Source organism: Neomonachus schauinslandi, chromosome 7 (genome assembly GCF_002201575.2).
Source record: "Neomonachus schauinslandi chromosome 7, ASM220157v2, whole genome shotgun sequence".
In the NCBI taxonomy this organism is placed as follows: domain Eukaryota; kingdom Metazoa; phylum Chordata; class Mammalia; order Carnivora; family Phocidae; genus Neomonachus; species Neomonachus schauinslandi.
In genome coordinates this window covers 92,263,851-92,288,581 of record NC_058409.1, presented here as the reverse complement: position 1 = coordinate 92,288,581, position 24,731 = coordinate 92,263,851, and the positions used below count along the sequence as shown (strand labels likewise).

The following is a 24,731-nucleotide window of genomic DNA, read 5'->3' as shown; positions in this document are numbered from 1 at the left end:
ATGAAATCATATGGTTTTTGTGTTTGACTTATTTTACTCAGCATGGTTTTTTGAGGTTCATGTTGTATATATTACTTTTTTTTTTATTGTTGAGTTGCTGTACCATCAACTAGTTGTCCATTGTTGGACATGTGGGTTGTTTCCACCTGGGGCCTATATAATTAGTAATGCTAAGAACATTTGCAAACATCTGTGCAGACATATATTTTCATTCTTTTTAAGTAATACCTGATAGTAGGGTTGCTGGATCCTATGATTCGTGTATGTTCAACATTTTAAGAGACTGCCATACTATTTCCAAAAGGGCTGTACAATTTTGCATTCCCATCAGTAGTATGTGAGAGTTCCAGTAGCTCTGCATTCTTTCAACACTTGGTCTTGCCTGTCTCTTAACTTTAGCCATTCTAGTGGTTGTGTGGTGGTATCTTATTGTGGTTTTAATTTGCATTTCTCTGAATGACTAGTGATGTTGAGCATCTGTCTCTTCACGTGCTTACTGGCCATGGCCATTTGTATCCTTTTTTTTGTGAAGAGTCTGTTCAAATATTTTACCCATTTTAACTGGGTTGATTTTTTTTATCACTGAGTTGTAGAAACTCTTTGTATGTTCTAAATACAATTGTATATTTGTATATTCTGAATACAGATTCTTTATCAGATATATGCTTTGTGAATATATTTTCCCAGTCTGTGCCTAGCCTTTTCATTTCCTTAAATGAATTTTTAATTTTATTTATTTTATTTTATTATGTTATGTTAATCACCACATATTACATCATTAGTTTTGATGTAGTGTTCCATGAGTCATTGTTTGCATATAATACCCAGTGCTCCATTCTGTACGTGCCCTCTTTAATACCCATCACCAGGCTAACCCATCTACCCACCCCCTCCCCTCTAGAACCCTCAGTTTGTTTCTCAGAGCCCATAGACTCTCATGATTCATCTCCCCCTCCGATTTCCCCCCCGTCATTTTTCCCTTCCTACTATCTTCTTCTTTTTTTTTTTTTTTAACATATAATGTATTATTTGTTTCAGAGGTACAGATCTGTGATTCAACAGTCTTGCACACTTCACAGTGCTCACCATAGCACATACACTCTCCAATGTCTATCACCCAGCCACCCCATCCCTCCCACCCCCCACCACTCCAGCAACCCTCAGTTTGTTTCCTGAGATTAAGAATTCCTCATATCACTGAGATCATATGACATATGTCTTTCTCTGATTGACTTATTTCACTCAGCATAATACCCTCCAGTTCCATCTACATCATTGCAAATGGCAAGATTTCATTCCTTTTGATGCCTGCATAATATTCCATTGCATATACATACCACATCTTCTTTATCCATTCAATTTTGATGGACAGGTTGGCTCTTTCCATAGTTTGGCTATTGTGGACATTGCTGCTATAAACATCGGGGTGCCCATAACCCTTTGGATCACTACATTTGTATCTTTGGGGTAAATACCCAGTAGTGCAATTGCCGGGTCATACGGTAGCTCTATTTTCAACTTTTTGATGAACCTCCATACTGTTTTCCAGAGTGGCTGCACCAGCTTGCATTCCCACCAACAGTGGAGGAGGGTTCCCCTTTCTTCGCATCCCCGCCAACATCTGTCATTTCCTGACTTGTTAATTTTAGCCCTTCTGACTGGAGTGAGGTGGTATCTCATTGAGGTTTTGATTTGGATTTCCCTGATGCTGAGCGATGTTGAGCACTTTTTCATGTGTCTGTTGGCCATTTGGCTGTCTTTGGAAAAATGTCTGTTCATGTCTTCTGCCCATTTTTTGATTGGATCATTTGTTCTTTGGGTGTTGAGTTTGATAACTTCTTTATAGATTTTGGATACTAGCCCTTTATCTGATATATCATTTGCAAATATCTTCTCCCATTCTGTTGGTTGTCTTTTGGTTTTGTTGACTGTTTCTTTTGCTGTGCAAAATCTTTTGATCTTGATGAAGTCCCAATAGTTCATTTTTGCCCTTGCTTCCCTTGCTTTTGGTGATGTTTCTAGGACAAAGTTGCTGTGGCTGAGGTCGAAGAGGTTGCTGACTGTGTTCTCCTTTAGGATTTTGATGGATTGCTGTCTCACATTTAGGTCTTTCAACCATTTTGGGTCTATTTTTGTGTGTGGTGTAAGGAAATGGTCCAGTTTCATTCTTCTGCATGTACCTGTCCAATTTTCCCAACACCATTTGTTGAAGAGACTGTCTTTTGTCCATTGGACGTTCTTTCCTGCTTTGTCAAAGATTAGTTGACCATAGAGTTGAGGGTCCATTTCTGGGCTCTCTATTCTGTTCCATTGATCTGTGTGTCTGTTTTTGTGCCAGTACCATACTGTCTTGATGATGACAGCTTTGTAATAGAGCTTAAAGTCCGGAATTGTGATGCCACCAGCTTTACTTTTTCAACATTCCTCTGGCTATTTGGGGTCTTTTCTGGTTCCATACAAATTTTAGGATTATTTGTTCCATTTCTTTGAAAAAAGTGGATGGTATTTTGAAAGGGATTGCATTGAATGTGTAGATTGCTCTAGGTAGCATTGACATCTTCATAATATTTGTTCTTCCAGTCCATGAGCATGGAACATTTTTCCATTTCTTTGTGTCTTCCTCAATTACTTTCATGACTATTTTATAGTTTTCTGAGTACAGATTCTTTGCCTCTTTGGTTAGATTTATTCCTAGGTATCTTATGGTTTTGGGTGCAATTGTAAATGGGATCAACCCCTTAATTTCTCTTTCTTCTGTCTTATTGTTAGTGTATGGGAATGCCACCGATTTCCTGCATTGATTTTATATCCTGCCACTTTACTGAATTCCTGTGTGAGTTCTAGCAGTTTTGCGGTGGAGTCTTTTGGGTTTTCCACATAAAGTATCATATCATCTGCAAAGAGTGAGAGTTTGACTTCTTCTTTGTCGATTCGGATGCCTTTTATTTCTTTTTGTTGTCTGATTGCTGTGGCCAGGGCTTCTAGTACTATGTTGAATAGCAGTGGTGATAGTGGACATCCCTGCCGTGTTCCTGACCTTAGGGGGAAAGCTCTCAGTTTTTCCCCATTGAGAATGATATTCGCTGTTGGTTTTTCATAGATGGCTTTTAGGATATTGAGGTATGTACCCTCTATCCCTATACTCTGAAGAGTTTTAATCAAGAAAGGATGCTGTACTTTGTCAAATGTTTTTTCTGCATCTCTTGAGAGGATCATATGGTTCTTATTCTTTCATTTATTAATGTCTTGTGTCACCTTGATTGATTTGCAGATGTTGAACCAACCTTGCAGCCCAGGGATAAATCCCATTTAGTCGTGGCGAATAATCCTTTTAATGTACTGTTGGATCCTATTGGCTAGTATTTTGGTGAGAATTTTTGCATCCATGTTCATCAAGGATATTGGTCTGTAATTCTCCTTTTTGATGGGGTCTTTGTCTGGTTTGGGGATCAAGGTAATGGTGACCTCATAAAACAAGTTTAGAAGTTTTCCTTCCATTTCTATTTTTTGGAACAGTTTCAGAAGAATAGGTATTAATTCTTCTTTAAATGTTTGGTAGAATTCCCCTGGGAAGCCATCTGGCCCTGGGCTCATGTTTCTTGGGAGATTTTTGATGACTACTTCAATTTCCTTAGTGGTTATAGGTCTGTTCAGGTTTTCTATTTCTTCCTGGTTCACTTTTGGTAGTTTATACATCTCTAGGAATGCATCCATTTCTTCCAGATTATCTAATTTGCTGGCATATAGTTGCTCCTAATATGTTCTTACAATTGTTTGTATTTCTTTGGTGTTGGTTGTGATCTCTCCTCTTTCATTCATGATTTTATTTATTTGGGTCCTTTCTCTTTTCCTTTTGATAAGTCTGGCCAGGGGTTTATCAATCTTGTTAATTCTTTCAAAAAACCAGCTCCTAGTTTCGTTGATCTGTTCTACTGTTCTTTTGGTTTCTATTTCACTGATTTCTGTTCTGATCTTTATTATTTCTCTTCTCCTGCTGGGTTTAGGCTTTATTTGCTGTTCTTTCTCCAGCTCCTTTAGGTGTAGGCTTAGGTTGTGTATTTGAGACCTTTCTTGTTTCTTGAGAAAGGTTTGTATTGCTATGTACTTTCCTCTTAGGACTACCTTTGCTGCATCCCAAAGATTTTGAACAGTTGTGTTTTCATTTTCATTTGTTTCCATGAATATTTTTACGTCTTTTCTAATTTCCTGGTTGACCCATTCATTGTTTAGTAGGATGCTCTTTAGCCTCCATGTATTTGAGTTCTTTCTGACTTTCCTCTTGTGATTGAGTTCTAGTTTCAAAGCATTGTGGTCTGAAAATATGCAGGAATGATCCCAGTCTTTTGGTACCGGTTGAGACCTGACTTGTGATCTAGGATGTGATCTATTCTGGAGAATGTTTCATGGGCACTAGAGAAGAATGTGTATTCTATTGCTTTGGGATGGAATGTTCTGAATATATCTATGAAGTCCATTTGTTTCAGTATGTCATTTAAAGTCTTTATTTCCTTGTTGATCTTTTGCTTGGATGATCTGTCCATTTCAGTGAGGGAGGTGTTAAAGTCCCCCACTATTATTGTACTGTTGTCAATGTGTTTCTTTGCTTTTGTTATTAATTGGCTTATATAATTGGCTGCTCCCATGTTAGGGGCATAGATATTTACAAGTGTTAGATCTTCTTGTTGGATAGACCCTTTAAGTAGGATATAGTGTCCTTCCTCATCTCTTATTATAGTCTTTGGTTTAAAGTCTAATTTGTCTGATATAAGGTTTGCCACCCCAGCTTTCTTTTAGTGTCTATTAGCATGGTAAATGTTTTCCAACCCCCTCACTTTCAATCTGGGGGTGTCTTTGGGTCTAAAATGAGTCTTTTGCAGACAGCATATCAATGGGTCTTGTTTTTTTATCCAATCTGATAGCCTGTGTCTTTTGAATGGGGCATTTGGCCCATTTACATTCAGGGTAACTATTGAAAGATATGAATTTTCTGCCATTGTATTGCCTGTAAGGTTACTGTTACTGTGTATTGTCTGTGTTCCTTTCTGGTCTATGTTACTATTAGGCTCTCTCTTTGCTTAGAGGACCCCTTTCAATATTTCTTGTAGGGCTGGTTTCATGTTTGCAAATTCCTTTAGTTTTTGTTTGTCCTGGAAGCTTTTTATTTCTCCTTCTATTTTCAATGACAGCCTAGCTGGATAGAGTATTCTTGGCTGCATATTTTTCTCATTTAGTGCTCTGAATATATCATGCCAGTCCTTTCTGGCCTGCCAGGTCTCTGTGGATAGTTCTGTTGCCAATTTAATATTTCTACCATTGTAGGTTACAGATCTCTTGTCTCGAGCTGCTTTCAGGATTTTCTCTTTGTCTCTGAGACTCGTAAGATTTACTATTAGGTATCGGGGTGTTGACCTATTTGTATTGATTTTGAGGGGGGTTCTCTGTGCCTCCTGGATTTTGATGCCTGTTTCCTTCCCCAAATTAGGGAAGTTCTCTGCTGTAATTTGCTCCAATATACCTTCTGCCCCTCTCTCTCTTTCTTCTTCTTCTGGGATCCCAATTATTCTAATGTTGTTTCATCTTATGGTATCACTTATCTCTCAAATTCTGTCCTCGTGATCCAGTAGTTGTTTATCTCTCTTTTTCTCAGCTTCTTTATTTTCCATCATTTGGTCTTCTATATCACTAATTCTCTCTTCTGCCTCATTTATCCTAGCAGTTAGAGCCTGTATTTTTTATTGCACCTCGTTAATATCCTTTTTGATTTCGACTTGGTTAGATTTTAGTTCTTTTATTTCTCCAGAAAGGGTTTCTCTAATATCTTCCATGCCTTTGTCAAGCCCAGCTAGTATCTTTAAAATCGTCATTCTGAACTCTAGTTCCGACATCTTACTAATGTCCATATTGATTGGTCCCCGGCAGTCGGTATTGCCTCTTGTTCTTTTTTTTTTGAGGTGATTTTTTCCATCTTTTTCCAGAGGAGAATAGATGAATGAGAGAACAAAATGCTAACAGGTAACAACGACCCCAGAAAAATATACACTAAACAAATCAGAGGAGACCTGAAACCAGGGGAAAAGAAAGGGAAAGAAAGAAAAACGAAAAAAAAGAAAAGAAAAAAAAAAAGGTTTAAAAAAAAAGAATATGATCAAATATAATCAGGCTGGTGCATAGATCAGTGCCACACAATAGATTTTGGGCATATTTTGGTCTGTTAGAAGAAAGTGCCTCCCAAAATTTTAAAGAGAGAAAAACTTATATATGTACAAAAACAAGGTTAAATACGATGAAGGGATGGAATATGACTGTAAAGATGAAAATTAAAAAAGAGTTTATAAAAGGAATTGGTAAGATAAGAAGTTGTTTGAAAAAAGAAAGAAGAGGATTTAAAAAAAAGGGAGAGAATGTGATCAGGCAGGAGACTAGAACAAAACCATACACTAGAGATTTAGGGTATATTTTGGTCTGTTAGAAGAAACTGTATCCTAAATTTTTAAAGAGAGAACTCTCTCTCTCTCTCTCTCTCTCTCTCTCTAGATATATATATATATATATACCAAAAATAAGGTTAATAACTATGAAGGGATAGAATATGACTCTAAAAATGAAAACTAAAAATGATTTATTTATTTATTTTAAAGATTTTATTTATTTATTTGACAGAGAGAGACAAAGCGAGAGAAGGAACACAAGCAGGGGAGTGGGAGAGGGAGAAGCAGGCTTCCCGCTGAGCAGGGAGCCGGATGTGGGGCTCGATCCCAGGACCCTGGGATCATGACCTGAGCTGAAGGCAGACCCTTAACGGCTGAGCCACCCAGGCACCCCTAAAAAAGATTGTTTTAAAAAGGGATTGATAAGATGTTGGTTGTAAAAGGGAAATAGAAAAATTCAAAGAAAAAAAAGAAAAAGAAAAAAAAGAATATTAAAAAATTAACTTTGAAAGACTAAAGAATCATGGGAAAAAAGCCATGAATTCTATGTGCAATAGTCTCCTAGTGCTGGAGTTTTGCCATTCTCATTGATCAGTAAACTTGGTCTTGGCTGGCTGTTCTTGCTGATCTTCTGGGGGAGGGGCCTGTTGCTGTGGTTCCCAAATGTCTTTGCCGGAGGTGGAATTGCCCTGCCCTTGCCGGGTCTGGGCTAAGTAATCTGCTGGGGTTTGCTCTCTGTAGCTTTTGTTCCCTGCAAGCTTTCCCTACAGCTTTGGAGGACGAGAATGAAAATGGCAGCCTCCCAATCTCCGCCCTGGAGGAGCCGAGAACTTGGGGCCCTGCTCCTCAATGAGCCTCCAGAGAAAAGCAGTCAATCATTCCTGTCTCCCCGGTCTCTGGCCACACTCCGTGCTCACTCAGCCTGTGACTGAGCATTTCTATCTCTGGCACCTGACCCCGTGTGGAGTCTCCAAACCCAGTAGATCCCTGCGGTGCACTCCCGTGCCGCTCCTCCCATGGGAGGAAGGGGAGTCTCCCCGGATCTGCCGCTTGTTGGGTCCCTGCTGGAAGATCAGTGGCCCAACTGTGCCGCGGATCACGGTTTATGGCAACCCCGAGCTGAGAGCTTGCGCCTCCGCTCTGTCTCTGCAGCTGGCTTCCCCACTCCGATACCTGGGAGCTGTGCTGCACTCAGGCACCCCCGGTCTTTCTGTGACCCCAAGGGTCCTGAGACCACACTGTCCCGCAAGGGTTACACCCCCTCAGACTTTCACTCAGTGGAGCTGACTTCTAAAAGTTCCGATTTTGTGCCCCGCAGCTCTATCACTTGCCAGAAGTGGTGGACGGAGGCCCCCTCCCCCACCTTCTATCTTCCTGAATATCACCTCAGATTCACTTCTCCACATGTCCTACCTTCCAGAAAGTAGTCACTTTTCTATTCAGAGAGTTGCTGCTATTCTTTTCTTCGATCTCCTGTTGAGTTCATAGGTGTTCAGAATGGTTTGATCCCTATCTAGCTGAATTCCTGGGACCAGACGAAATTAGGTCTCCTACTCCTCTGCCATCTTGCTCCTCCCTCTTAAATGCATTCTTAAAAAAGCAGAAGTTTTTAGTTTTGATGAAGTCCATTTAAGCATTTTTTTTTCTTTTTATGGTTTGTGCTTTTTATGACATTAACTTTATGAGGAAGCCTGGGCCAAACAGTGGTATTGCCCAAAATAAGAAAATCAAGGCCAAGAAAGTCAAAGTGACTTGGCTCAGATCACAGCAACTTTCGCTGGTAGACCTGGATATACTGCAGAAATCTTCAGGTTTGAATCCTAAGTGGTACTGGGCTGATTTTCTCCACCTTTCTCCTTTCTTCCCTCCAACTCTTAGTCCAAAGACCAGCCAGATTATGGAATGTATTCCCGGATCTCCTCATCCCCCACCCACAGCCTCTATGTCTTTGTGAGGAACTTTGTGTGCCGAATTGGAGAAGATGCTGAGCTCTTCATGTCTCTCTATGACCCCAACAAGCAAATGGTCATAAGGTAGGTGTGTTCAATATTGCCTGACTTCTCTGTATATGAGAGGTTGGAATTAGCAGAGCACAGAGCATCTTTTTTATTCCCATCATCACTTGTGGAGAAATTCCCACCTGGAAGAGAAACTGAGCCTGAAAATGTGGAAAATGTGGAAATAACTTCTTGCAGGGTATGCGAGTCAGGTAGAAATATTACCTACCCCCAAATTTTTCCCGTACTGTGCTTATGGTTACACAGTAGGGTTTTATAAATAGGTTTTTGATACTGGAAAACAACCAGAAAAAATGATATTCATACAGGTGGTGTTGGATAAACTAAAAATACCTACTTTTAAAATAGGAGGTGGGTAGGCAGGGAATGGGTGAAATAGGTGATGGCGTTGGGGATGAAGGAGTGCACTTGTCATTTTGAGCACAGAGTGATTTATGGAAGTGTTGAATCACTCTAGTGTACACCTGAAACTAATATAACACTGTATGTTAATTAACTGAAATTAAAATAAAAATTTAAGTAAAAAATAAAAACAAAACAAAAACAAAGCAAAACAAAATAAACAAATAAAATGGGAATAAAGAAGTAAATGGTGGGGGTGCCTGGGTGGCTCAGTCAGTTAAGCACCTGCCTTCAGCTCAGGTCATAATCCCAGGGTCCTGGGACGATTCCCCCATCGGCCTCCCTGCTCAGCTGGGAGCCTGCTTCTCCTTCTGCCTGCCACTCCCCCTGCTTGTGCTTGCTCTCTCTCTCTCTCTGTCAGTCAAATAAATAAATAAAATCTTAAAAAAAAAAGGATGTAAATGGTGAGAGCTTCATTTCCTCCAGGGTAATAGTAGGCTAAGAATGTGGGCTCTGAAATCTGCCTGAGTTCATATCCTGGCTGCGCCATTTACTCTTTCTTCACCTAGGGCAAGTAGCTCATATTTCTAAGCCTGAGTTGCCCATTTGCAAAATGTTAGTGCCAACCTCACAGGGTCATTTTTTTCTCAGACTTTAATGAGAAAAAGCACATGAAGCACAGGGCTTGACACACAGAGCTCCAAGTGGCAGTAGCTATTATTATTACCACTTTAATGGATTGCTCTTGAGAATGGAGAAAGTAAGGGAACTTCTGGGTGCCTCAGCTTGAGGAAGCGAAAACACATTTTTGAGAATCTCCAGGGAAAAGACTTTGGTACACCTCCAGCCCCGACTACTGGGCCCCTGGCCTCTGCTTGTGGCTCAGACCATTGTCCCAGGGACAATGAGGTCCCAAATATGGGACCCATTGAGGTCCCATATTTGAAGTCCCAGTTGACATAGTAGAATGCAGCTGGAGTATAATCTCTGCCTTTATGGAGAAAGTGTTGTTTCCCTAGCTTGGTTGTTATGATGATTAAATGAGATCACATACAGCGCCTAGTGAATAGTAGTACTTTGGAAAATAATGGCTCTCCTAGAGACATTTGTGAAACATGGAGGGGCTTTCCATCTAAGAAGACTGAACTGAGGTCTGTGCATGATCTCATTTAATTCTCTTTTTTTTAAGATTTTTTATTTATTCGACAGAGAGAGACACAGTGAGAGCGGGAACATAAGCAGGGGGAGTGGGAGAGGGAGAAGCAGGCTTCCTGCGGAGCAGGGAGCCCGATGCGGGGCTTGATTCCAGGACCCTGGGATCATGACCTGAGTCGAAGGCAGACACTTAATTACTGAGCCACCCAGGCACCCCGATCTCATTTAATTCTCATTAGTCCATGTCATTTGGGTGAGAAAATGAGGTCCAGGAAGGTCAAGTGACTGGTCCAAAGTCATATGTATTTATTAATGGCAGAGCTAAGATTTCTATTCAGGTCCATCTATCTGATTCCAGATAGACAAGCTAATACCCACTTTATTTTTTTTTAAGATTTATTTATTTTAGAGAGAGAGAGAGCACGAGTGGGAGGGGCAGAGGGAGAAGGAGAGAGAATCTCAAGCAAACGATCTCATGACCCTGAGATCACGACCTGAGCTGAAACCAAGAGTTGGATGCTTAACCGACTGTGCCACCCAGGTGCCCCTAGTTCCCACTTTTGTATGTCACCAAGGAAAGAGTTATATCGAATATCCTGAGTGATTCTCATCAGGGTTTCAGCACTGTCATGGTGGACAGCTATTCTTTATAGCAAACCTAAATCCCTAATATTTAAAAGTCAGCCCAATTCACCGGGCTGGGCCTCAGTGAACACTGCAGGTGAGTGTTCCTGCTTCCTTAGAACACACTTGAAATGGTCTGTGTGCCATAGGCCCCTTGCCATTCCCTGCCAGCTATTTCCAAGGTACCTGTGACAAAGACCCTGAAAGCACTCACAGGACTGGTCCTGCCTCTCAGAAAACATGATGCTTCATGATTGAGTTGACAGGGGTGCCTGGCCTACTGGCCCATCTAAGTGATGGATGACCTGAACCAGCTCTTGGAAAGAGGCAATGGATCAGTGACATGGCAGCTCTCTTCCCTGACGTACCACACCAGATGATATGCTCATTGGGGCATGCCTGAGTGATGCCTCTGAGAGGGCCAGAAATACAGGGAAGCCCTCAGGAAACTGAGAGATGAGGAAGAGGGGGGATGAAGGGGGCAAAAACCAAAAAAAGGGGGGGGAGGGGAAGTAGACAACAGAGAAAGATGAGAAGAGGCATGATACAAGAGAGGGACAGGGGAAATTGGAAGCACCCCTTTCCACTCTAGATAGCTGTTTTTCCCCTAAGAAATCAGTCTTGTCCACTCCTGTCTAGCCAGGGTTGACATACAATGGCAAGGCAAGGCATTCCTTGCCAAAGGCAAGTGAGGGTATTTTCAATGTGGCCCAAATGTGGACTGGGGACATTTGGCTGAGACTGAGCTTTCAGTGTTGGGATGAATCATGGACTGATTCCAGTGGATGCCTGAAGAGATTTGGTTTGGGAAGTTTCAGGTAAATTTCCATAGGACCAAAAAGAAGCAGTATATGTGATCAAAGGTCCTGGGAAAGACCCAGGTATTTCACTATGACATTCTGGAAATAACCGGTGGGAAATAATTGTCTTTTTTTTTAATGGAGCTTTGGCAGTTTCTTAGTTAGTTTGCTGAAAATTCCACTAAAATTTTTGGAACTTATTAAAAAAAAAGAAGAGGGGCACCTAGGTGGCTTGGTCAGTAAAGTGTCCAACTCTTGGTTTTAGCTCAGGTCATGATCTCGGGATTGTGGGGATCAAGTCCCAGGTCGGGTTTTGTACTCAGTACAAAGTCTGCTTTTCTCTCTCCCTCCCCCTCTACCCCTCCGTCAGCATGCATGCACTCTCTCTCTCTCTCAAATGAATAAATAAAACTTTTTAAAAAATAAAAGAAATTTTTAAAAAGAAGGAAGAAAAGCTACATTTAACTTTTTTTTTTTTAAAAAGATTTATTTCTTTTATTTTAGAGAGACAGTGTGTGTGCATGCAAGCTGGGGGAGGAGCAGAGGGAGACGGAGAGAGAGAATTTTCAAGCAGACTCCCTGTAAGCATGGAGCCCCATGCAGGGCTCTATCCCAGGACCCAGAGATCATGACCTGAGCTGAAATCAAGAGTTGGTCGATTAGCCAACTGAGCCACCCAGGCACCCCAGAAAGCTACATTTAACTTGATTTTTAAAATTAATTAATTAATTAATTAATTTTTTTGATGTAGTATTCCATGGTTCATTGTTTGCATATAACACCCAGTGCTCCATTCAATATGTGCCCTCTTCAGTACCCATCACCAGGCTAACCCATCTCCCCACCCCCCTCCCCTCTAGAACCCTCAGTTTGTTTCTCAGAGTCCATAGTCTCTCATGGTTCATCTCCCCCTCCGATTTTTCCCCCTTCATTTTTTCCTTCCTACTATCTTCTTTTTTTTTTTTTTTAACATATAATGTATTCTTTGTTTCAGAGGTACAGGTCTGTGATTCATCAGTCTTACACAATTCACAGCGCTCACCATAGTACAACTTGATTGAATTTTAACCAGTGGTTAATCCAGAACTGTGTTCATTTTGTTATCAGTTCCCTTTCCCCTTTGAACTTGCTCAGACTGCTCTCATTAGTCTTCCAGGAGTGAGTAGAGAGAGTAACAAGAGATTGTTAAGGCAATTCCCCTTAACTTTGATAAATTCTTGTTACGCTTTTTTGGGGGTGACTTGGTTTTTGGGCTTTATTTTATTTTTATCCTAATTCAAGATAATGGGCATTTGTTTAACACCAACTATATATGCTCTTATATGGCATGGCAAATGTTATGACTCAACTCAGCAAACTCTCAAGTTTCTCTTAAGTTAAAGAAGTGCTAGACTTCTCAATTTTCCCAGTGTGGCTGGACTGACTAACTAGTATGAACCTCACAAGGTGGTGTATGGTTATTGGAAGATATAAGATGGTAAATGATTATAGGTCAGAACTGTGTGACTGCCCCTCATAAAATCCTTTAGTGAGTATCCATTCCTTTTAGGATCAAGTCAAAATCCTTGGATGGCCTACAACGCCTCTCTAAGTATTCTCTTATCACTTTCTCCTCGGATCTTTTTTTTAGATGCATCAAGCTCCAGCCTGCCTCAGGGCCTTTGAATGTATGTTTGCTTTACCTGAAACATTTCCCTTTCTCACTCTCTTTTCCTGACTGACTTTATTTACATGTCATATACCTGGCAAAGACTTCCCTGACCACTCAGACTAGTCCAGACTTTTCTGATATACATTCTTGCAACACCCTGAACTTTGTCTTTATAGCACAACTGAATATAAATAGTTGTCACAACTGCATTTAGATAGTTATTTAAGTGTATCTCAGATAATGGCTAAGGCCGTCTATGGCCCATCACAGTGTGATGTTCCATTCAAGGAAACAGCCCCATGTCCAATGGGTAATTTTTTAAAAATTCAAATCTTTATTTAGTCTTGAAAAGGGAATGAGATGAGAAGGGCAAATGTGTTCTTAATGTCCAGCAAAACATACCAAAATCCTTTCCCCAATCTCTCCCACTCTTAATTCTACAGAGAATGCTGCTACTCTTCAAAAATATTAGGTAGCTGGGCCAGAATTTGCTCAGCAGATGGGGAAGGGAAAGAGACTGTGAATACACACATTAGTGATTCTTTGACCCCGGTCTCTGTTAGACAGAACTGTGATCTCTTAGAAGGAGGGATCATGTCTGTCTCTGACACTACCATGTCCCCAGCAGCCAGTACTTGTTGAGCACAGAGTAAAGGCTCAGTGAGTATTTTTACCAAAGCTTTGTTGAGCCCCAGGTAGTAATGGGTTGCCACTCTTCTTCCCACAGTGAGAACTACTTGGTGCGATGGGGTAGCAAGGGCTTCCCGAAGGAGATCGAGATGCTCAACAACCTGAAAGTGGTCTTCACGGTGGGTGTGCACTGTGTTCTTGTTACTGTCTTCCATACTTACAAGGGTATGATCTTGGAATGACACCAGTCACTTGGTTAGGAGGGAGCATGACCTGCATGCAGATCTGTGTTCTGGGCTTTGGAGAGATTCAGAGCAGACGGGGTTTGGGGGGGGTGTTGTGTGCCCTTTGGAAGCAATTAGGAAGATGGATCTTCCCCTCTCTAGCTCTCTCCCTCTTTCTCTCTCACTCACATGCACACCAAGAACACATGCAGAGTGCTGTGTAAACAAGCATAGATCCCTTCCAGCAATAATGTCTACATGAACTGGGTATAGCAGCTGTTCTGATTTATCAGTTAATTCATGGTTAACCTGAATTCCTTTCTTTGGCTCAGACTTTCTAAAAACCTCTATAAAATGTATCAGAAAAAAGAAAAGACCTTCTAAGAACATTGACTGCATTGGTAAATTGGATATTCTGAACATAATCAAATCACAGATGACTAAGGATCTTAACAGATCCCTGAGATCATTCTTCTATATACCAGTATTCACTGGGCAAAACATATGTAGAAATGTTGAAATCAATTGTTAGTTGGATGATTTATTTCCAAAAGTGAGCCTGGCTTTTTAGTTCTGGAAAAGACAAACAGTGGAAAGAAAAAGATAAGGTTATTATTTCCAGCAAAGACCTTTCTCTTGTCCTATTTCCATGAGGGTGTGTTAAGAGTGTGATCTTAAGATACCTAAAGATATTGGTTCTCTGCAAGCTCCTTTGAGGAAAAAGAGCATTTATGAGATTTTTCACTCTGTTGCCTGTGTTAGCAAGGGAAATTACAGAGGAGGAGCCAAGGAGGGATTTGGGCATTGGCCAAACCCGTGAGTTTGATCCAGGAGTGACCGACATGCTAGATTAACCTACGTTGCTCTACAATAACTTTCCAGTTACAGCCCATTAAATGCAATGTCTTATGTTATGTCACAATTAGATTGGAGTGCAGCTGATTTATTTTGTTTGTTATTTCCTGAAAAATGGGCCAGAGGCATGGAATAAGATCATAGTCCTAATTGCTTAGACAAAGTTTTCCTGGCATATATAAATGTGTCTCAGTCCTGTTTATCTATTATTAGTTAGAAGGAGGAGCCTATTTATTTTCTTGATAAATAGGAAAGTCTCATGGGGCTTCCTGATTAAACCAGGAGACAGATATTTCATGAGAGGGACCAGGACAGGGAATCAATCAATGGTTGATTTTGCAGAGAACCAATTCATGACGTAAACATGAAGGAAAGGGCATCAGTAAATTTGTGTCTCTCAATATCAATGAGAACGTGATTCTGCCTGCATGGAATTCTGCCTGTGCCACCACCTCTCCTTCCCATAGCAAATGAACTTGAGAACCTTGGTTGACTGGTTCAATGGGATGATACTTCTCCATCTTGAAATGATGGGAGTCTTCATTTTGGGACAAGGAAGGTCATGGTGCTCTAGCTTCTTTTATTGATTCAAGAGCTATCCAATGAATACTATGGGTAAGCTCTGTGTTAGGTATGGGGGACACAGCATTGAATAAGCTGATAGGCCCTTGTTTTCAAGATGTGATGGGGGGAATTCAGAAAATAAGTAAATGAATAAATAAACAAGAAAATGTTAAAAGGCAATCCATGCAATGCAGATAATTAAAACAGGGTGATATGATGGTGTGTGACTGGGCTTTACTTTCAATTGGGCATTGAGGTGATGTTTAAGTTAGAGACAAGATGAGACTTGGCAGGCATGTGCCTTTCTGGCCTTATTTCTCTTGTCTCTGGATGTTAGCTCTTTCTGGATTCCTCTTTGAGGAACGTGGGTTGGGCCGATGGTGAACTTCCCCTGAATGCTTTATAAGCATTCACCTTCCTTGGCTCTGTTAAGAGGAAAGCAGAGTATACTACCAGTTTCCCTAAGAATTTGCCCAGTTTGGGGGTTATTGCTAATACACAGGAAACAAGACTGAACAGTAAAAGGAGTGCTAATAAATTACTAAATCAGGTGACATGTGTTTTAAGTTTTCTTGTCCTGCCTCAGCTTCCCTAATATGTCTGAGTTTTATAAGGCTAAAGTAAAAATGATTGAGAAACACCACAGATTGGAACACAGTTCTGAGTGAGGATGGCACATTTATACACTCTCCAGAGAATAACTTGTGCTCAAGTATTCTATAACATGCTAAGATTCTCTAGTGCCAAGAGTCTCTGATGATGAGGCAGCTCTTAAAGATCTGGTGTCTTCCTTTGATCAAATGAAATCTCTTCAGAGAAGAGGAGTGGAAGAGGGGCTTAATTAAGAACCTTGTAGGCTTACCTAGTATGTTAGTTGCCAGGGCTGCCATTACAAAGTGCCACAGTCTGGGTAACTTAAGGAACAGAAATTTATTTTCTCACAGTTCTGGAGGCTGGAAGTCCAAGATCAAGGTGATTGCAGGGTTGGTTTCTTGTGAGGCCTCTCTCCTTGGCTTGCAGATGACCACTTCTCCCTGTGTCCTCGCATGGTCTTCTCTCTGTGTGTGTCTGTGTCCTAATCTCCCCTGCTTATAAGGAGATCGCATAACCTCATTTTAGCTTAATCACCTCTTGAAAGGCCCTACATCCAAATACATTTTGAGGTGCTGTGGGTTAGGACTTCAACATATGAATTCTGAGGGGATGTAATTCAGCCCATAACATCTAGAAGGATCTTTTCAGGTGGCAGGGCCTTTGTGGTTCTAGGATGCCTCTGAAAGATACCAACTAGATATTTTAAAAAATATGACAATTCCTAATGAGATAAGAGAAAGAATTAAGGGCAGAGGTCATTATAAAGGAAGCAAGACTTGAGCTCTTAAGGATGGGAAGGATTTGGATATATAGAGGAATAAGAGGCAAGTATCTGAGTCAGAGGTGTGGACAGGGGGCTTAGGAAGAAAGAGCGAGTTTAAAGTGAGCATCATGTGTTTGTGGAGCAATAGAGGAATCTTTGTGACAAAAATAGAGAACTTACATGCAGAGAATAGTGGGGAATCGGTTGGCTAGGACAGCTGGAAATACATTATGTCTGGGACCTTTCACGTCAGCTGGGGACGATTAGCACTAATAGGGTAGAAAATAAGGAGATGGTAACGTCATTGTGGGGAGAGAAGTGAAATAATGAACATGGCTTCTAAAGATAAGTTTGTAGGGGATTTCAGGGTGGGTGGGAGGAAGGAGTGAGGCAGGCCAGAGAGAAGGCTGTCCGACCATCTGCATGCGAAGTAATTGAGATCTCAAATTCAAGTGCCTAAAGGGCAGGGCAGAAAATACAAATGTTTAAAATACAATACAAATGTTTAAAATACAAATGACTGGCTGAGCTTCCTTAGTCAGAAAGTCCCCTTCTCCCCTGCCTTCCCTTTCCCCCTGCCCAGCAGGGAGACTTTGGAGAGTAGGGAAGCAGATGTCCATTTCCCCAGCTGGTGAAGGGACAGCCCTTGTATCAGTCAGTAGTTCTCCAGAGAACCTGAACCAAAAGGATATATAGATAGATTTATTCTAAGGATTTGGCTCCCATGATTGTGGGGGCTGGCAAATTTAAAATCTGTATGGCTGGGCAGCCATACAGGCCTGAGACTCAGGCAGGGTTTCTATACTGCTGTCCTGAGGCAGAATTCCTCCTTCACTGGGAAACCTCAGGTTTGGGTGCTGGAGGTACAACAGTGAATAAGGCCTCAAGGCCTTCAACTGATTGGATGAGGCATATTTACATTATGGAAGGTAATCTCCTTGATTTAAAGTCAACTGATTATAGATGTTAATCTGACCTACAAAATACCTTCATAGCAACATCTAGACTAGTGTTTGGCCAAACAACTAAGCACCATAACCTAGCCAAGTTGATGCATAAAATGTAACCATCACAGGCCCCAAGCAGAAAGGTGTGGACCACATTGGGGCCATGTTTTTTTTCCAGAAACTCTGCACCCCCTGCACTCTTCTTTCCCCACCAGCCACAATGAGAGGGTGGGGCTGGCTGCTTTGCCTGGGCCCTGGCTCTTATGTGAGCTGAGAGGCTATTCCCAGTGCATATGCCTATATGAGGATTCATTTGAGGAAAAGCAACTATTCTCGAGTAAGGCCAGGCCCAGGATTCTCTACTCTGATGCCAACAACATGCTTTGATGTTCTTTCTTCTTAGCCCAGCTGGAAGGTGGTCCCAAGAACATTGAAGCTTTTAGATTTGAGCAGGACAGTCAGATACTGAGGTGGTCCAGGTGGTTTTCCCTCCTCTGTATCTTTCTGATGGTGCGAGAGATATGTTGTGGTGGTTAGGTTTATAGACTTTGGTCTTAGAATGACTGGACAATGTCTCCAAGGACTAAGGTCTTGACCCCAGGGAAGCCCCTTGTCTTCTTTGTGTCTCAGTGTTCCCATGTATAAAATGGGGGTGCAATAATACTATCCACTTCAGAGTGTTGTTAAGGATCAAACAAGACAATGGCTTATGAGAAACTTAGCACAGTGCATGACACATTAGCAGAGTTCACCATGTCAGTGGTCTACTTTAAGGCACACACTGGAGTGCACTCCGCTGTCCCCCTTGAAGTTAACTATGGCCACCTGCCTTGCTTTGGTCGTTGAAATGCAAGCCAAAGTGATGTGTCTCTTCTGGGTGGAAGCTTTAAGGGCCAGTAGGTAATTTGCCACCTTCCCTTCTCCTGCTGTGGGGACAGTAGAAGCATGTGTTGTGATGAGATGGATCATCAGTCAGCTAGGAGCCCTGGGTAGGTGGATGACTGGGGCTCCCAGCCATCTGCATTGAGCAGGTAGCCTGCGCTAGAAGTAAACTTCTGTTGTCTTATAAGCTCTGAGATCCTGGGATTGTTTGGTGCCACAACAACCCATTCCTGAGGGATATACATACATCAGGTGTTCAGTAAATGGTAACTGTTGGGATTGCACCCTCTTCCTTTTGCTTTCTCCCTCAGTGGTGCTGAGCAGTGATGAGATGGATGAAGTCATTTGTGGCAAATGCTATTTTGGATCCATCAGTTGGCATATAGGACATGCCACCCGTATAGCTGATACTGTACTTCTATCCTTCTCTCCTTATTAGTTTGAAATTGAAGAATTGGCATTGAACACCAGAGACCTGTCACTCAGTTTCCTTTCTAAAACTCACCTTTTTTGTCTATGAAATGGCTATGATCGTCTTGTTTTCTACCTTTCCCAGGACTAATTGTATGATTGGGCTGTGTATACTATGTGCTAAGTACATCCCCCCACAATTTACTATTAGTGGGCTTCCTTTTCTACTTCTTTAGACACATGATGTGTAACTATTCATTTCCTGCCCTACAGGATCTTGGAAACAAAGACCTCAACAGGGATAAAATTTACTTGATTTGTCAAATAGTCCGAGTGGGGAAGATGGATCTCAAGGATACGAATACAAAGAAGTGCACGCAGGGACTGAGGCGGCCCTTTGGGGTGGCAGGTAATGACACACTACACACCAAAACTTTTATCGAAGTGCATATTTTATATGGCTAAATTTTAAAGATTATTTCTTTCCCTCTCCTCCTTGCCCCCCCTCCCCCAATTTATATCAGACAGCTCCTAATACCTACATTTCTGGTGACTAAATCAAAATAATTGGTGACTAAGTCCAGATTTATGATGAAGGCAGTGAATAATGGATTCCTCGTGTCTACAGCAGAGCACTGGGAGCATGGTGCTGTCTGAGCAGTTGGTGCCTTTGCTCCCCAGCATGGTGAAGAAGGAAGAACAGTACGAGTGGGATCTAATTATGAGGAGCAAATCATTTTTAAAAAAATATCCGGGACAGGAAATGCAGTTACACAGTATGAGTCACTGGCCACACATCTAAATTCCAGATGGAAGTGGACGTTTGGAGAGTCGGTGTGACCAAATGAGGTTGCTTCCGAGCAACCTCACCTCCGCATGTTTCTCCGCCTTAGTTCTCTCTCTTGGGGTTTCCAAGACTTTATCATTCTTGTCCCACTTTTATGGTTTTTGTTAACTATAACTGGCATTATTGTTTACCTAATATAGTTCCTTTTAATTAGCCCACTTTAAGTTAAAGTACCTTTTTTTCTTAAAAGACCATTTAAAGACCTGTGGAAACAGCAATTTGATATGCCAGTTTTATGTCGTGTACCATTTATAATTCCTCTATATCATATCAAAACCCACTGTTTCATGTTCTTCCTTTCAAGATACCCTGATCTGTATTCACAAACCAGCTGGCTCTCCAACTAGCCCCCTGGCACTGCTTGCAAAGTGGGAGGGCGGACAAGTTAGCTTATAAAGAGCTAACTCGTTTTTTTTAATCAGGCATTGTTGCTAGCTAGCTAACTAGGTGACCTTGGGCAAACACTTTCCCCAGGGCCTTGGTTTCATTATCTGCAAAATGAGAGACTTTGGCCTGATTGATTTGTGCCCTGCTCTGAAATGCTGATTCTATATAAGGGATGCTCCTGACATCACAATGTCCCTTTTAGGACAGTAAGGGTCCTTCAACCTTTCCTCAAAGTGTGCCTTTGTCCCCAGCTGTAGTCTGCTTTCTCTTTTGGTTTCAGGTGACCACAATCTGGTGTAACTGAAAAGTTCAGGCATAGATTGCTTCAGGCATAGCTGGATCCAGGAACTCAAATTTATATTTCACTATGTCCTCTTGCTGGCTTATTCTGAAGTTGACTGTCCAGTTAGTTGGCAAAATGTGGGCCAATCCAAGCTTGAATCCTACCAGTTTAGTAATCCAGGGGAAAGAAAACACCCCTTTCCCATGAGTTTTAGTAGAAGCCCCAGGAGCATGAGCATAGGCCACATGCTCATCCCCTTAAGCACTTACTCTGGGCAGGGGGATGTGGTCCTCAGATTCTCAGGTCCTATAGGGAGTCACTGTGCTTGGGTTCTGTAGGCATGGTGGACGTCCAATACATATATGTCAAATCCAAACCTACTTGTTTAATTTCGTAGCCATTGTTCTGACTCTCTCCTCTTGGCCTCTGCTAAACCAGTCTCTTGGATGTTTCTGTGGCTTGCTGACCTCCCAGCCTGCTTTTTCCAGAAGTGTTTGCCAGGTGCTGCACATTATGAACCCTTGCGGTCTGTGTATTGCTTGATGCTGGCTTGCTTGTCTTTTTAAACTTCCTGACCCAGCCTCTTGTCCTACAATCTCATCCCATTGACATGGTATCCTGGGAGCAGGAGGGCATAAGTCATTAATAGATTTTTCTCTCTTTTTTCTTTCCTTTTTCTTTTTGTTTGTTTGTTTCTAGTTATGGACATAACAGACATCATCAAGGGGAAAGCAGAGAGTGATGAAGAAAAGCAGCACTTCATTCCTTTTCACCCGTGAGAGATTTACCATTTCTTTCCCTTCTCTTAAACCACACCCTTTCTCACTGAGGGCTGCTCAAAAGCAAAATGAACTGATTCTCTGAGTTGATGATAGCCTCCTGGGGCCTCCCAAGAGGAGGGCAGGAAGAGAACGATGATCTCAGTGCCAAGGCTCTTGAAACCAACCAGCTTTTCACCCATTCACTTATCAGGTGTTACTTATTCAACAGAGTTTGATTGAAAGCTGGCAGAGGGTTGGGCACTGTGCCCGGCATGGGGCATGAAGTGCTCAACAAGATAGACGTGGTCCTGTCTTCATGGAGCTTATGTTTAGATGGGAGATTAGACAGATAATCAACAAAAGGTTGATTAATTAATTACAAGTAATACAGGAACTACAACTCTGTCAAGCAACAGCTTATCAGGAACATATAACAGGGAATTATCACCTGGTTCTCATGGATAGAAATATTCATGATTTTAGAAGAGGGTAGTGAGGAGGGTAAATGTCCTTTTCCTGCTCTAAAAAGGAGTCTATTAGAAAGCAGGACCCCCAGTTTGAGAATGTTGTCCTTACTTTGTTACACCAAAGATGTCCAAAGAGAATGGAGTTTTGTTACTGGTCATGAAGTCAGTGACTCTAGTTAAGCTATGTGATTAGGACCGAGCAGGAACAGCTAGTCTTTGCCATCTTGGTGAACAGATGTTCCTTTTGAGGGCTTAGGAATCCTTACTTTCTAAGAGTCTTCTAGATTAAAAAAAAAAAAAAAAAGGCCTCTACTTGTAAGAATGATATTTCCAGATGTCAGAGCCATGTTGCTTTGTGAAAAAGAGAAATCTGATTCTTGATGGCATATATGTTGTCTGAGCTGGCATGGGCAGGCTCGATTCTCACCTAAGGTGTATGGAGGGGCTGGGCAACTTTGTGGAGCACGTGGAACCTCAAGGTGGGGACCCCATGAGAGCACCATGCAAGCCTTTTGTGCTTTCTTTTCCTTCCCAGAGTGACAGCTGAGAATGACTTCCTTCACAGCCTGCTGGGCAAAGTTACAGCCTCCAAGGGAGACAGTGGAGGGCAAGGTACAGTGCCACGATGTGCCGAGTGGGCTGGGCTCTGGTTTGGGAGCTCTTGATTCTTTGGAAAACAGATCAAAATCATAAACCCTGGGAAACATAGCCTTCCTTCCAGACAGACCATTGTGAGAAATGGGAGCATGTGATCTATGGAAATGGAAACGACATCTCCTGAATCTGGGAGGCATGTCCTAGTGCCCAAACCACATCTCCTATGTGTCAGACACCTTCAGAGACCGCCTTATTGGATTTAATTCTTCCCACAGTGCTATGAGATAGGTGGTATCCACCTCACTTCACAAAGGCTGGGTGGATGAATTTGACAGAAGCTGACGCTGCTGGAAGTAAGGAGTGGGATCCAAACCCACAGATGCCTGGCCCCAGAGCCCCTCTGCTTTCCACCTTCCTTCCTCCTCCTCCTGTGTTGGGTCACATCTGTAATTATTTCTCTCTGCTTCCAGCAGTCTCCTCCAGAAAGACCCCAAAGGGAGAGACGGTGGGAGGGTAAGACTGAGCACACCTTGAAGTTGGCTCTTCATGGTAAGCATTCCCTTCCAGGCCTCTGGGTGACCATGAAGATGCTTGTGGGTGACATCATTCAGATCCGCAAGGACTACCCACATCTGGTGGACAGGACCACTGTGGTGGCCAGGAAGCTGGGCTTCCCAGAGATCATCATGCCAGGTGTGGCCTTCCCCTGGGGTGGGGGGTGGTCTGGCTCGTCACAACCATTTTCTTTTTACAAAGTCAACTCCTTCCTTTTCAACTGCTTTTTCTCTATTTCTCTCCCTGAAGGCAACCACTGAAAATGATTTTTGTATATCCAAAAATCTTCCATACAGTCATGTAATGAACACAAGCACATAAATATATACACATGCACTTTTTCCCCCTCACAGATGGGATCACACTTCATATGCTTTATATACCATTACTTTATATGCTTTATATAGTGTTCTGCAACTTGGTTTATCACTTAATAATTTATCATGGACATCCTTTCTACTTTACTACACATAGAATAGTTCTATTCTTTGGGGGAGAATATTGTCATTCTCTTAAATTTTTAAACTATTTTTTTTATTACCAGAGGACTCCATGCCTGTTGTAAAATGTTCAAATAGCATGGAAAGGTAAAAAGTGAAATGTTAAAAGCTCCCTCAAACTTTTGTCTCCAGAAGTACCTGCTATTAAAATTGTCCAAACGTGTATATTGTAAAAGAAAAACAAAAGGAGATTATATAATAACACTGTTTTAGAACTTCCCTTTTTATCTTAAACCTGTCTTAGACTTGTGTCCACCACTGCTCTCGCCGATTTACTCCTTTCCACGGTGTATGGTGGTCCAACTGGGGGCCTGTGCTGTACCTGAACCATCAATTCCTTGTGCATTCCCCTGTGGGGTTTTCAATTCTTATTGCCCTCCCCCCATTCCTGAAGACCCTCCGAACCTCCTTCCTGACCCCATGTTCCTTGGACACTTGAAAAGTGACCTTATCTGCTTCAGCACAGTAAAAGATCTATGGCCAAGGAGCTTTCCTTTGCCTTCCCAGAAGGTGTCACTAGAGGATGGAAATTCAATAATTTTAATGGAGAGAAGAACAGAGCCAATTTTGACCATCCTACCTACCTTTTTGCAACTGATGTCCTAGCACTCCTCCATCCCCTTGTTACCTCCTTCTCCAGCCTCCCTGATGAGGAAACAATGCTTCTTTGAAATATGTCTGATTTTAATTCCATTAGTAGATGTCAAGGCAGGGCACTCGCCCCCCCCCCCCACCCCTGTGCCTTCTAGTAAGTGTCTCTCCTGCAGTGAAGATGCCAGCTCTTGTCTCTCTCTCCCTCTGCCTGCAGGGGATGTCAGGAACGACATCTACATCACGCTCTTACAAGGCGACTTTGACAAGTACAACAAGACCACCCAGAGGAATGTGGAAGTGATCATGTGTGTGTGCGCGGAGGACGGCAAAACGCTGCCTGTAAGGGACCCTGCTGCTGCTCTGGGTGCCCCGGCTGCCTTGGGTGCTTCTGCTCACGAAGATTTGCTTTTCCCATCCCAATCTGCTCTCTAAATGCCAGATGCCTTCGGGATGGCCTTGAGTAACGTGATCTACACCTTTAGAGCTTGGTTTGCACACTGGTCCATAGTAAGACCTTGTGTTAATTTGGTCTTTACATCAAAGCAGTTTTTTGTTTTTTGTTTTTGTTTTTTTTTAATGAGAGAGAGAGCATGAGGAGGGAAGGGTCAGAGGGAGAAGCAGACTCCCCGCCGAGCAGGGAGCCCGATGTGGGACCCGATCCTGGGACTCCAGGATCATGACCTGAGCCGAAGGCAGTCGCCCAACCAACTGAGCCACCCAGGCGCCCCTCAAAGCAGTTTTTCAATGTCTGTTTCTCCCCTTTCATGATCCCTTCTTTTTCCTTCTTTCTTTCTTTCTTTCTTTCTTTCTTTCTTTCTTTCTTTCTTTCTTTCTTTCTTTCTTTCTTTCTTT

At 42.1% G+C, this 24,731-nt stretch overlaps 1 protein-coding gene across 1 annotated transcript in view; it reads left to right on the top strand.

Moving 5' to 3' along the window:
* The window catches only part of DOCK2 (dedicator of cytokinesis 2), a 412,121-nt gene that overhangs the window by 40,902 nt on the left and 346,488 nt on the right, over positions 1-24,731 (top strand). The window contains exons 8-14 of the mRNA XM_021698161.2: positions 8,307-8,461; positions 13,746-13,827; positions 19,162-19,297; positions 21,105-21,180; positions 22,169-22,245; positions 22,798-22,923; positions 24,094-24,218. Coding sequence (XP_021553836.1) covers positions 8,307-8,461; positions 13,746-13,827; positions 19,162-19,297; positions 21,105-21,180; positions 22,169-22,245; positions 22,798-22,923; positions 24,094-24,218 — 777 coding nt within the window. The remainder of the gene's footprint in view (positions 1-8,306; positions 8,462-13,745; positions 13,828-19,161; positions 19,298-21,104; positions 21,181-22,168; positions 22,246-22,797; positions 22,924-24,093; positions 24,219-24,731) is intronic.